We start from the raw sequence: 14179 nt of genomic DNA on the forward strand, positions 1-14179 counted from the left end.
TGAAGCTTTGCTCATTGTTGGTACTTTGATTAGTCCGACAGCTTTTGCTTCCTCATCTAGGTCTTACCTGTTGGATAGGTCTTCCCTGAAGAGAAGATTCAGCTGCTGGACATTGCTGGCCTTACATGAGCCTGTAAATTTGGTTTTAAGGCAGGTCTGATGGCGTTCCTCTGAAAGCAGTTCATTACGAAGTGTGCATTGTACATCAACACCAGGCCAGTAATTTTTTTTAATTTGCTGGAGTTTCTTCTACTGGATTTTCATGCCCCCTCCAATGTCACCCCAGATAGCATTGTTCACCGCCGGTATTTCTGATGCTTGCAAAGTTTGTAACGTGAGGGGGACTCTGGTATGTTCCATGGACTCCCAGTTTGGAATCAGTTACACACTGACCCCTCGCACACCCCTCCACAGAGAGGGAGATTTGTAAACAGCCTTGAAACAGGTGCTGCCGCAGGCCCCTGAGGAGACCGGCGCTGATATGGCCCCGTTCCATGGACCATATCAGGATGGAGCATCACATTTGTGGGATAAATGCCCGAGGACACTATCCATGCTCCATCTGGGTTAAACGTCTGAGGACGTACCCATATCTGAGTCGACAGGCCTATCCGTCTTACACTTGGTTTTACCCCCTTTCTGGGGAACCACAGCGGTTCCTATCCATCTTACTCTTGGTTTTACCCCCTTCCTGGGGAACGACCGCAGATTAAAGAGGCACTCGGAAGTCGCTGACCGCACTGTCAGCGATTTGGGTAGCGAACCCGACGGCCGCTGGCTACCTGCACATCCGCGGTGTCCGTGGCCGGTTCCCCGCGGTCCGTAGCCGGTTCTCCCCGCGGTTTGTGATCGGGACGCGGTCTGTGACCGGGATTCCCCGCGGTCTATAACCGGTTCCCCACGGTCCGACCGGGATTCCCCGCAGCGTATATTTTATCCAGCAGGAAACTGTGTAAAAGAGCTTTCATGCGAGGAAAAAACAGAACCTGGAAATAAGTTGAAAAACTTACCTTCAGGTTTAAACTTAGCGCTGGAGGAGCAGTGCGCCTGCCAGCCAGTCGTTGCGCAATGCGATAGATGATAATGGACGCGCATGAGGGCTGGCGGGCTCTTCACGTAGTCACTCACGTGATTACGAAGTACAACAGACTCACTATGGGAGAGAAGTTGGTGACACGGCCACACAAACCATGCCTTCGTTAATTAAACTCTGTAGTACCCCAGTGTTTAGGGTGGTATCTCAGATTAGTTAAATTCTGCAATGTCACCAATGTTTAGCATGTTATCTGTGGTAGTTTGGTTTAGTTTAGTTTAGTACCACCAGGGGCGCCGTACTATTGGCAGCCTCGCCAACAGTGTTTTATTCTCTTTCTTTTGTTATAGTGTGTTTTTGGCTTTTTTTTTGTTTTAGAGTGTTTTAAAAGTTTGTGCAAATGTTCTCTGTTTCTTTTATGTGGGGGAGGGGGAGGGGGTCGGGGGAAACATTTTCTCAATTTCTTACCTTGCCGGAGATGCGATTGTTTTCCGGGTCGTATCTCCGGTCGCTCTCGGACTAACATCATGGAGCTGGAAGCCTCACTCGGGAATGACTTTGAGCTCCCATGGGGCGTGGACTTACTATCGGAACCAATCCTTTGCCTGGGATCGCTCCAACCACAGCCTGCAGACCTTATTATTGAGAGCTCGGAGTCTTGGGCAGAGACCGTAGATGTCGGGAGCTCCAACGACGCAGAAGGTTGGACAAGCCCCAACCCGGAGTCTGATCGCCGGCACGGGGGGGGGGCTGAGATCCCCCGATGCGAGAGCTTGATCCCCGACGTGTAGGGCCTGACCGCCGCCTACAGGAATAAGACTGTCCCGTTAACGGAACGCTCAAGGCCCCCGACCACGGGAGAACAAAGAAGGGAAGAAATTGAACTTTTTTTCGCCTTCCTTCACAGTGAGGAATGTGGAGAAGTCACTGTGGTGGAAGTTTATGTTAAAATGTATTATGTGTGTTCTGTTGCTTTTTATTTGTATGACTAACTTGGTAAATTAAATTCCTCGTCTGTTGCAAAACATACTTGGCTAATAAAGCATTATTGTATTATATTGTATTGTATTTAGAGATACAGCATGGAAACAGGACCTTCAGCCCACAGCCCACACCGACCATCAATCACCCAATCACATTAGTTCTATGTTATCCCACTTTCCAATCCACTTCCTACACACTAGGGGCAATTTACAGAAGGCCAATTGACGTTTAAACCTGCGTGTCTTTGGGATGTGGGAGAATGTGCAAACTCTACACTGACAGCTCGCAAAGTCAGGGTTGAGGCTGGGTCCCTAGTTCTGTGCAGCAGCAACTCTGCCAGCTGTGCCACCCTTCATTACGCTGCAGTGCCCCAGTGTTTAGTGGGTATCTACGATCAGCTACACTGTCGATCCCCTAGTGTTTAGGGGGTGTCCATGGTCAGCTACACTGCAGTGCCCCAGTGTTTAGGGAATGTCTATGTTCAGTTACAATGCAGTGCCCCAGTGTTTAGGGGGATGTCCATGGTCAGTGATACTACAGTGCCCCAGTGGTTAGGGAATGTCTATGTTCAGTTACAATGCAGTGCCCCAGTGTTTAGGGGGTGTCTATGTTCAGTTACAATGCAGTGCCCCAGTGTTTAGGGGGTGTCTATGTTCAGTTACACTGCAGTGCCCCAGTGTTGAGGGGGTGTCTATGTTCAGTTACACTGCAGTGCCCCAGTGTTGAGGGGGATGTCCATGGTCAGTGATACTACAGTGCCCCAGTGGTTAGGGGATGTCTATGATCAGCTACACTGCAGTGCCCCAGTGATGTCCATGGTCAGTGATACTGCAGTGCCCCGGTGTTTAGGGGATGTCTATGATCAGCTACACTACAGTGCCCCAGTTTTAGAGGTGTATCCCAATGATGAGTTTTACCTTAATCTCTTCCTCTAGGGTGAGGTTCCGTTCCAGGCTGGTATCCACCATTTCAGTAGTGACTGGAAAGTTGTCCGGGAGTTTGTTGCACTTCTCAAAAACGACAGGATTGCAGCCGTTGAGGAACTGGTAGCCGAACATGAAGTCCTCCTGCCAGTGCTGCATGACGTAGTCTGTCAGTGGTACGGGAGAAACACATGGGTAGGGTGGGTGCGATTATTTCACCGCTTCCACCTTGTCCTCCCCACTTCCCCGAGTGCAGTTGCCTAACCTCTAATCACCTCTCCTTGTTCAATGACACTTGAACTTCCTCACCAAGAATAATCCAACCATCTCTCTCTTCGAAACTCCAACAGGATCACAACACCAATGGAGTTCAGGGGAATATCTCCTGTTCTACTCCTGATGTGTGTGAAGCTCCATCTAGATTTGTCTCCTGTTTCACTGACCCTAATTTGTGCCTTTGAGTCGATTTTGTGCAAAGCTGAATATTTGTAATGTGTAATTTGTAACACCTCCTGTACGTTCTACAGTCATGCCACCGTCCGTGTCAAGGTAACCCCCCCCCCCCCCCCCCTCTCTGCCCCCTCACTGTCCACCCCCTGTACCATCTCGAACCACTCCACCCTCAGTGTCAGGGTCAGTCCCCCTGGACCTTCTGAAAGCATTTGATAAGGTCCCACATAGGAGATTAGTGGGCAAAATTAGGGCACATGGTATTGGGGGTAGAGTGCTGACATGGATCGAGAAGTGGTTGGCAAACAGGAAACAAAGAGTAGGGATTAACGGGTCCCTTTCAGAAAGGCAGGCAGTGACTAGTGGGGTACCGGAAGGCTCGGAACTGGGACCGCAGCTATTTACAATATACATCAATGATTTGGATGAAGCGATTCAAAGTAACATTAGCAAATTTGCAGATGACACAAAGCTGGGTGGCAGTGTGAACTGTGAGGAGGATGCTATGAGAACGCAGGGTGACTTGGGCAGGTTGGGGGAGTGGGCAGATGAAGTTTAATGCAGATAAATGTGTGTTTATCCACTTTGGTAGCAAAAACAGGAAGGCAGATTACTATCTAAATGATGTCAAGTTGGGAAAAGGGGAAATACAACGGGATCTGGGGGTCCTTGTACATCAGTCTATGAAAGTAAGCATGCAGGTACAGCAGGCAATGAAGAAAGCGAATGGCATGTTGGCCTTCATAACACGATTAATCGAATATAGGAGCAAAGAGGTCCTTCTGCAGATGTACAGAGCCCTAGTGAGCCAACACCTGGAGTATTGTGTGCAGTTTTGGTCCCCTAATTTGAGGAAGGACATTCTTGCTATTGAGGGAGTGCAGCGTAGGTTTACAAGGTTAATTCCCGGGATGGCGGGACTGTCATATGCTGAGAGAATGGAGCAGCTGGGCTTGTATACTCTGGAGTTTAGAAGGATGAGAGGCGTTCTCATTGAAACATATAAGATTGTTTAGGGCTTGGACACACACTAGAGGCAGGAAACATGTTCCCGATGTTGGGAGAGTCCAGAACCAGGGGCCACAGTTTAAGAATAACGAGTAAGTCACTTAGAACTGAGACGAGGAAACTTTTTCTCACAGAGAGTGGTGAGTCTGGGGAATTCTCTGCCTCAGAGGGGGGTGGAGGCAGGTTCTCAGGATGCTTTCAAGAGAGAGCTAGATAGGGCTCTTAAAAATAGCGGAGTCAGGGGATAGGGGAAGAAGGCAGGAACAGGATACTGATTGGGGATGATCAGCCATGATCACATTGAATGGCCGTGCTGGCTCGAAGGGCCAAATGGCCGCTCCTGCCATTGTCTATTCACTGCCCCCTCTCTATCTGGTCCCCGCCCCTTACTGTCCCCTCTCTCCCCCGGTCCCTCTCCCTTGCACTATTTCTCTCACTCCTTCGCACTCTCTCTCTTTCCCCTCACAGTTTCTCACTGCCCTTCACTCTCCTCACTGCCCCTCAAACTCCTTCACTCCCCCATATCCGCTGCTCTCTACTTCTCACGCTCACTGACAGCTCTGTATTTTGCTTCAGCTTCTCATTCCCCTCACACTCTAACCCCACACACTCGTCCTTGTTTCACCTCTCCCCCAACTCACTGACAGCTGCCTTAAGCTCCAGCTCCTTGCCCTCCCTCTCCTCCTACTATCCCCCCCCCCCCCCCCCCAGCCATCCCCCACCCCCCCCCTCCCTCCCCCCCTCTCCCTCTCTCCCCCCCTCCCCCCCCCACCCCCGCCCCCCCACCCACCCCTCCCCCCCCCCCCCCCCCACCCCCTCCCCTTTACTCTCTCCCTCACACACTTTCTTTCCCTCAGACAGCTCTGTATTGCGCTTCGGATTCTCACTCTATTCCCCGCAAAACCACCATTCACTGTCCTCTCATCAACACCACCAAAGATTATAGAGCAGAGCAAGATAGACCACTCCTCCGAAATCCAATGGACTGACGTGTAGTACATAACGGAACGTCACGGCCACCATTTGTTTATGCCAAACGCGACATCTTTGGTAGCGGGGACGGACTCCACAGTTATACAATCTGCTCTTACATCAGGTCGCAGGGAAAAGCAAGATATTAGAGGCTCCTCTAGTATCTTTGGGGGAAGAGGACGTTTCCTCCACTCCTGAGTTGATCCAGGACTGATTCTCGGTCCCCCCAATACCAGATGAATGCGGCCGGCGGGAGAGCCTCAAGCGTCTGCCCGTGGTCGGCGCTCCCGAGGCAGCGGGCAATGCTCCTCTAGTATCTTTGGTGTAATCAGTGTTGGAGGGAAGTGTTTTATATATAATCGATGACTTCACATATTTAGTTCATATTATTGTAAATTTTAATATTATTGTAAATTGCAGCTCACTAAAATGGCGTCATGTCATACCCATGTCATACTACACTTTTTCCACAGAGTGGCGCATCTTGCTCTGCTCTATAATCTTTGCTAAAAAGCGGAAAAGAGAAAACCCCGGGGAGAGAAAGTGAGGGAGGGAGAGGGAGAGAGGGAGAGAGAGGATGGGAGAGAGGGAGAGGGAGATAGTGGGGGAAGGGGAGGAAGAGATAGCGGGGAGGGAGAGAAAGTGGGGGAGGGAAAGATAGTGGGGGAGGGGAAAGATAGTGGGGGAGGGAAAGATAGTGGGGGAGGGATGAAGGGGGAGAGAAAAGGGGAGGGAGGGGGAGACAGTTGAGGTCAGGGAGGGAAATCTAAACTTTAACTGAGAAGGGATATGGGGAGAAGGCAGGCACGGGTTATTGATAGGGGACGATCAGCCATGATCACAATGAATGACGGTACTGGCTCGAGGGGCCGAATGGCCTCCTCCTGCACCTATTTTCTATGTTCTAACGGGAGCTCGTGAGGACAGCCCAGGGATGTTTGGGAGAGAGGAGGAGGAATGGATGCTAAGTTAAACGAGTGCTGCAAGGTTAACTTCATTATACCTGTATTCCATGTGCTCAAAAAGTTTGGGAACCACTGCACTACACACTAGAGGCAATTTACAGCCAATTAACCCACATGCCTTTGGAATGTGGAACAAAACGGAGCACCCCAAGGAAACTCACAGCCACAGGGAGGAATGTGCAAACTGCACATAGACAGCAACTGAGATCAAGGCTGAACCTGGGTCTCTGGCGCTGTGAGGCAGTAGCTCTACCAGCTGTGCCACAGTGCCGCATTGCCTCCAGAATCAAGGTCAAGACCAGGTGGACATAGACTAAACAGCAGCCTTCAATAGGAAATAGATAATGGATACAAAGGAAAACAAAATTAGCTATAGAATGAGTGGTGGAATTAGATACAAATTACTAAGTATCAGAGGCATTTAGGCAGGCACATTGCTATGCAGATTGTTGAATAATGCAGTCTTAATGTGGAAAATGGGATGAATAAATGGAAAAAAAATGGTGAGCCTGGATGTGGTGGGCTGAAGGGCCTGTTTCTGAGCAGTACAACTGTACGACTGTTAAACGCTCAGGCGAGAGGAACTAACTACATTCTAATCCAAAATAATTCCTTGTGTGTTAATCCTCTGGTTAGGAGTGGAAGGTTTCCTGGTCAGTAGACCACCTGAATACTGGTGTGTAACCTGGGGAATGGAGGACTTGCTTTCCTCAAAGTACATTGAATGTGACTTACCTGAAATTGTATTGCTAATTCGGACAAAGATCTGCTCAAAATCAGCAAAATCAGTCCATGAAGTCTGAAACATGTACATGAATCGATTCAGATACAGATTCTCCATCCTGTACAAAAAAAAGTTTTCAGTTAGAAGCCTGCATGATGCTATACTTCTGTCTATCTAAGATGTGTGAGGTATCTAGGTCAGAGATAGGAGAGATGGAGGGCAGGGACACTGGCGCCCGTAAGGGTTCATTTCGTGCAGTTGAATCCGTCAGGTCAAGGTCGGCAGAGGAACGGCAGGTGAAGGAGCGAGTGTGGGGATTGGCTGAGGAATATAATTAGCAAATCAGTACGTTAGCGAATTAGTCAATTTATCAGCTAATATAAGCAAGGTTTTCTCCAAGGGTACACAAAAATGCTGGAGAAACTCAGTGGGTGCAGCAGCATCTATGGAGCCAAGGAGATAGGCAACGTTTCGGGCCGAAACCCTTCTTCCAAGGGAGCGGCTTTGTCGAGGAAAGCACCTTGTGAGAAAAGTGCGATTCTTTGGCTCGAGCGTCTTCGGCGACAAGGCTGAGGGAGGAGACTACGCCAAACGTTGGAGAGGGCGAGACGCAGTAAAGAAATGACAGATAAGCTGATTCAGTGTGATGCTTGCAGTATGTGGGAGGTCGGGGACACTGATGGTGCCTCTGGCTGCGACAACTGTGGAAAATGAGTCCAGGTTCAGCTCCTGAAGGATCATGTTGGGGCAATGGAGAGGCAACTGAATGGCCGCAGGATCATCCGGGAAAATGAGAGTTTCCTGCACAGGGCCTGCAGTGAGATTGTTACACTGAAGATACCGGAACAGAGAAGGTGGGTGACAATCCGGAAGGGAATGAAACGGAGTACAGGAGACCCCGGGGGATGTACCTCTTTAAAACAGGTTCACCCTCTTGGAGACTGAGACACTGACATTCTGAGCGGGGGACAGGTCTGCGAGTCAAAACGTGGCACTGAAGCAAAGCTGAAGGGACAGTCGTCAGGCAGAGCTGTGGTAGTCGGGGACTCCATCGTGAGAGGTACAGAGGTTTCTGCGGTAACAGGCGGGATTCAAGGATGGTGTGTTGCCTCCCTGGTGCCAGGATCCAGGACGTCATGAACCGATTGCAGAGCATCCTCAAATGTAAATATCAGCAGCCTAAAGTGGTAGTGCATGTCAATAGACAATAGGTGCAGGAGGAGGCCATTCGGCCCTTCGAGCCAGCACCGCCATTCAATGTGATCAAGGCTGATCATCCCCAATCAGTCCTGCCTTGTCTGCACAAATGACGTCGGGAAGAAGAGGAATGAGATTCTGCAGCGTGACCAGAGAACTCGGAAGAAGGCTGAAAAGCAGGACTTGCAGGGTGGCTGGCTCCGGTTTACTTCAAGTTCCTTGTGCTGGTGAGGGTATGAACAGGAAGACAGGGGATCTGAATGTGTGGCTGAGGAGCTGGTGCAGGGGGCTGGGATTTAGATTCATAAACCACTGGGATCTGCTTTGGCGTAAGGGTGAATTGTACAAAAAAGGACAGGTTGCACCTTAACAGGCGGGGGACCAGCATGCTGGCAGGCAGGTTTGCCAATGCTACACGGGTGGGTTTAAACTAAATAGTGGGGGGGGGGGGGGGGGGGATTGGAAATACAAGGATGGAGTTAAAGAGAAATAGAGCACAGGAAAAGTTAAGAAAAACACCAGAATTAACAGGACAGAAAGCTCACGAAGGGATAGGAGAGTATAGCCAAGTGAAATAGGAATCGATGTGAAAGGTGAGGTGAGTAATGGATTAAAAGTAATATATATATGAATGCGTGAAGTATAAGAAGTAAAGTGGTTGAGTTTGAGGCTCAATTAAAGAGTGGTAGATATGACATTGTGGGGATTACAGAGACATGGCTGCAGGAGGATCGGGACTGGGAACTGAATATTCAGGGTATACGTCCTATAGAAAAGACAGGCAGGTGGGCAGTGGCGGTGGGGTAGCTCTTTTGGTGAGGGATGAAATTCAGTCCCTTGGAAGGGGTGACAGGGACTGGCAATGTAGAGTCGCTGTGGATAGAGTTGAGGAATTGTAAAGGTAAGAAGGCACTGATGGGAGTTATATACGTTATCTACAATAACTCCAAACAGTAGGCTGGATATAGGATGCAAGTTGCAGCAGGAGTTAAAATTGCCATGTAACAAAGGCAATGCCACTGTGCTTATGGGAGAGTTCAATATGCAGGTAGACTGGGAAAGTCAGGTTGGTTCTGGACCCCTAGAGTGCCTCCGAGATGGATTCTTATAGCAGTTGGTACTGGAGCCTATCAGAGAGAAGGCAATTCTGGATTTAGTGTTGTCTAATGAACCAGATTTAATAAGGGAACTCAAGGTAAAGGAACCACTAGGAGGAAGTGTCCATAATATGATAAATTTTAATCTGTAATTTGAGAGGGAGAAGGTTAAATCAGAAGTGTCAGTGTTGTAGTTGAACAAAGGGGACTATGTCGGCATGAGAGAGGAGTTGGTCAAGGTCGACTGGAAAAGGATCCTAGCAGGAATGACGGTGGAACAGCAATGGCAGGAATTTCTGGGCATAATCCAGAATATGCAGGATCATTTAATTCCAAAGAGGAAGAAAGATTCTAAGGGGAGTAGGAGGCAACCGTGGCTGACAAGAGAAGTTAGGGATGGAATAAAACTAAAAGACAAGGAATATAACATGGGAAAGAGTAGCAGGAAGTCAGAGGATTGGGAAACTTTCAAAGATTAACAGAAGGTAACAAAAAGGGCAATGGGGAGAAAAGATGAAGTATGAGGGTAAGCTGGCCAAGAATGTAAAGGATTTAAAATGTTTTTTAGGTATGTTAAAAGAAAAATATTAGTAAAGACAAATGTGGGTCCCTTGAAGGCAGAAACGGGTGAAATTATTATGGGGAACAAGAAAATGGCAGATGAATTGAACAGGTACTTTGGTACTGTCTTCACTAAGGAAGACACAAACAATCTCCCAGATGTACTAGAGGACAGATGATCTAGGGAGACAGGGGAACTGAAAGAAATTTGCATTAAGCTAGAAATAATATTGGGTAGACTAACGGGACTGCTAAATCCCCTGGACATGATGGTCTGCATCCGAGGGTACGCAAGGAGGAGGCTCTCGAAATTGTGGACGCATTGGTGATCATTTTCCAATGTTCTATAGATTCAGGATCAGTTCCTGTGGATTGGAGGGTAGCTAATGTTATCCCACTTTTCAAGAAAGGAGCGAGAGAGAAAATGGGGAATTATAGACCAGTTAGCCTGACATCAGTGGTGTGGAAGATGCTGGAGTTATTGCGAATTTGCTAGCAAATTTGCAGATGACACAATGCTGGGTGGCAGTGTGAACTGCGAAGAGGATGCTAGGAGGTTGCAAGGTGTCTTGGACAGGTTCAGTGAGTGGGTAGATGCATGGCAGATGCAGTATAATGTAGATAAATGTGAGGCTATACACTTTGGCGGCAAGAACAAGGAGGCAGATTATTATCTCAATGGTGTCAGATTAGGAAAAAGGGAAGTGCAACGAGACCAGGGTGTCCCTGTACAACAGTCACTGAAAGTAAACGTGCAGCTATAGCAGGCAGCGAAGAAAACTAATGGCATGTTGGCCTTCATAACGAGAGGATTTGAGTAGAGGAGTTGAGGTCCTTCTGAAGTTGTATAGTGCCCTGGTGAGATCACATCTGGAGTATTGTGTTTTGATGTCCTAATCTGAGGCAGGACATCCTTGCTATTGAGACAGCACAGCGTAGGTTCACGAGGTTAATCCCCGGGATGGCGGGACAGTCTGGAAAGACTGGGCTTGTATTTGCTGGAATTTAGGATGAGAGGGTATCTTCTTGAAACGTATAAAATTCTAAAAGGACTGGACAAGCTAGATGCAGGAAATATGTTCCCAATGATGGGGGAGTCGAGAACCAGGGGCTACAGCCTAAGAATAAAGGGGAGGCCATTTAAAACTGAGATGAGAAAAAAACCAGCAACCCAGAGAGTTGTGAATTTGTGGAATTTGTGGAAAGTGGAGACCAATTCACTGGATGAATTTAAAAGAGAGTTAGATAGAAGGCTAGGTGTATGGAAGGACATACATAGCAGCATCAGACGTCAGCCATTTTAATGCTCACGTGATTGTTAGTCGTTTAGCAGCACACTCATGTTATTATTAGTCATTTAATTGAATCATTTAGTAAACAAGTTACTTATTTCTACTATGTGACCCCTGCTCTTCCCCACCAACACCACAGCCCTCTCACCCCCCCACCCCGACCACCCACCACCACCTCCCCACCACACATCGCCTCGTCCCCAGTCCACCCACCTGCCTTCCGCCGGCCCCACTCCCCCTCCCTGCCGGGTGTTCACTATCCCCCCCCGACCTCCCCCTCTCCAACACCGAACGGTCTGTCCTCAACAGAGGTCTTACCTTTGTCCCCCTCCGTCCCCACCTCAATGAATTCCGCGCCCACCACGACTTGGAGCTCTTCTACCGTCGCCTCCGCCTCACAGCGTTCTTCCGTGGGAAGGAGTCCTCGCCCCCCACTGATGACCCCTTTTCCCGTCTCCAACGCACCCCCTCCTCGTGGAACCCCCCTCGTGGCCAATTTCCGGCTTTAGAACTCTTCATCAATAACTGCTTTCGCGACATCAACCGCCTCAACTTCTCCACTCCCCTGTCTCACCCCAATCTCTCCCCCCATGAACGTTCTGCCATCGACTCACTCCGCAACAACCCAGATTGGGTTATCAAACCTGCCGACAAGGGAGGTGCCGTGGTAGTCTGGCGCGCCGATCTCTACAAAGCTGAGGCCACGCGCCAACTCTCGGACACCTCCTCCTACTTACCCCTGGACCATGACCCCACTGACAAGCACCAGGCCACCATCTCCAGCACCATCACCGACTTCATCAACTCCCATGCCCTGCCTGACGGAGCCTCCAACCTCATCGTTCCCCAGCCCCGCACGGCCCGATTTTACCTTCTCCCTAAAATCCATAAACCTGACTGTCCTGGAAGACCCATTGTCTCTGCCTGTTCCTGCCCCACCGAACTCATTTCCAAATACCTTGACTCCATCCTATCCCCCTTGGTTAAATCCCTCCCTACCTATGTTCAAGACACCTCAGACACTCTCCGTCGTCTCCGCGCATTCCATTCTCTAGGCCCTCACCCCCTCATCTTCACCATGGACGTCCAGTCACTCTACACCTCCATCCCCCACCACGATGGTCTCAAAGCCCTCCGGTTCTTCCTCGACCAGAGAAGCAACCTATACCCGGCCACTGACACTCTCCTCCGCCTAGCGGAGCTGGTCCTTACCCTCAATAACTTCACGTTCGACTCCAGCTATGCCTGCCTATTTGTCGGTTACGTCGAGCAATCCTTGTTCAATACATACCAGGGCCCCATCCCCGACCTCTACCTCCGCTACATCGACGACTGCTTTGGTGCCACCTCCTGCACCCGCACACAACTGACTGACTTCATCCACTTCACCACTAACTTCCATCCGGCACTCAAATACACCTGGACCATTTCCGACACTTCCCTACAATTCCTTGACCTCACTATCTCCATTGCAGGTGATAGACTTCTGACCGACATCCACTATAAACCCACTGACTCCCATGGCTATCTGGACTACACTTCTTCCCACCCTGCTTCCTGTAAGGACTCCATCCACTACTCCCAATTCCTCCGTCTACGCCGCATCTGCTCCACGGATGAGGCGTTCCACACCAGGACATCTGTAATGTCCTCATTATTCAGGGCACGGGGGTTCCCCTCCTCCGCCATAGATGAGGCTCACACCAGGGTCTCTTCCATACCCCGCAACACTGCTCTCTCTCCCCAACACTGCTCTCTCTCCCCATCCTCCCACTCGCAACAAGGGCAGAGTCCCCCTAGTCCTCACCTTTCACCCCACCTACAATACAATTACAAAAAGTAATCCTCCGTCAGTTTCGCCACCTCCAACGTGACCCCACCACTCGCCACATCTTCCCATCTCCCCCCATATCTGCCTTCCGCAAAGACTGCTCCCTCCATAACTCCCTTGTCAATTCTTCCCTTCCCTCCCGTACCACCCCCTCCCCGGGCACTTTCCCTTGCAACCGCAAGAGATGCAACACTTGTCCCTTTACCTCCCCCCTCGACTCCGTTCAAGGACCCAAGCAGTCGTTCCAGGTGCGACAGAGTTTTGCCTGCATCTCCTCCAACCTCATCTATTGCATCCGCTGCTCTAGATGTCAGCAGATCTATATTGGTGAGACCAAGCGAAGGTTGAGCGATCGTTTCTCCAAACACCTCCGCTCGGTCCGCAATAACCAAGCTGACCTCCCGGTGGCTCAGCACTTCAACTCCCCCTACCACTCCGTCTCTGACCTCTCTGTCCTGGGTCTCCTCCATGGCCACAGCGTGCAGCACCGGAAATTGGAGGAACAGCACCTCATATTCCGCTTGGGGAGTCTGCATCCTGGGGTCATGAACATCGAATTCTCCCAATTTTGTTAGTCCGTGCTATCTCCTCCCCTTCCTCAGTCCCCCTGCTATCTCCTCCCATCCCCCAGCCTTCGGGCTCCTCCTCCTTTTTCCTTTCTTGTCCCCGCCCCTTCCACCCCCGATCAGTCTGAAGAAGGGTTTCGGCCCGAAACGTTGCCTATTTCCTTCGCTCCATAGATGCTGCTGCACCTGCTGAGTTTCTCCAGCTTTTTGTGTACCTTCGATTTTCCAGCATCTGTAGTTCCTTCTTAAACACTTGTGTATCTTTGTATTCTTAATAATTCATTTGTATCTTTGTATTCAACCCACAAACTAGCATTAAACCTTAGTAACTGGTATGTAACCTTTGTAACGAGATAGTTGTAGCTGGGAGATTGGTAACCACAACAAGGGCTAGCACAGGGGTGGGGAACCTGTGGCCATTAAGTGCAGTCTTTTGAATGAATCCAAATTTTGTGGAACAAATCTTTTTATTATTATTAATATGTTTTTGTTCATCTTTTATTTATTTTTTTAATCTTAAAATGAACGTATTTAAAATACCAAAGAGTAAAAGAAGATTCAAAGAAATAATCCTCC

At 49.4% G+C, this 14179-nt stretch overlaps 1 protein-coding gene across 1 annotated transcript in view; it reads right to left on the reverse strand.

The window, feature by feature from the left end:
• LOC129713062 (polyunsaturated fatty acid 5-lipoxygenase-like) overlaps positions 1–14179 on the reverse strand; it is a 79290-nt gene that overhangs the window by 30261 nt on the left and 34850 nt on the right. Inside the window, exons 5-6 of the mRNA XM_055661942.1 lie at positions 7071–7177; positions 2935–3107 (exon numbers count right to left, since the gene is read on the reverse strand). Coding sequence (XP_055517917.1) covers positions 2935–3107; positions 7071–7177 — 280 coding nt within the window. The remainder of the gene's footprint in view (positions 1–2934; positions 3108–7070; positions 7178–14179) is intronic.

Source organism: Leucoraja erinacea, chromosome 34 (genome assembly GCF_028641065.1).
Source record: "Leucoraja erinacea ecotype New England chromosome 34, Leri_hhj_1, whole genome shotgun sequence".
NCBI classification, from domain to species: domain Eukaryota; kingdom Metazoa; phylum Chordata; class Chondrichthyes; order Rajiformes; family Rajidae; genus Leucoraja; species Leucoraja erinaceus.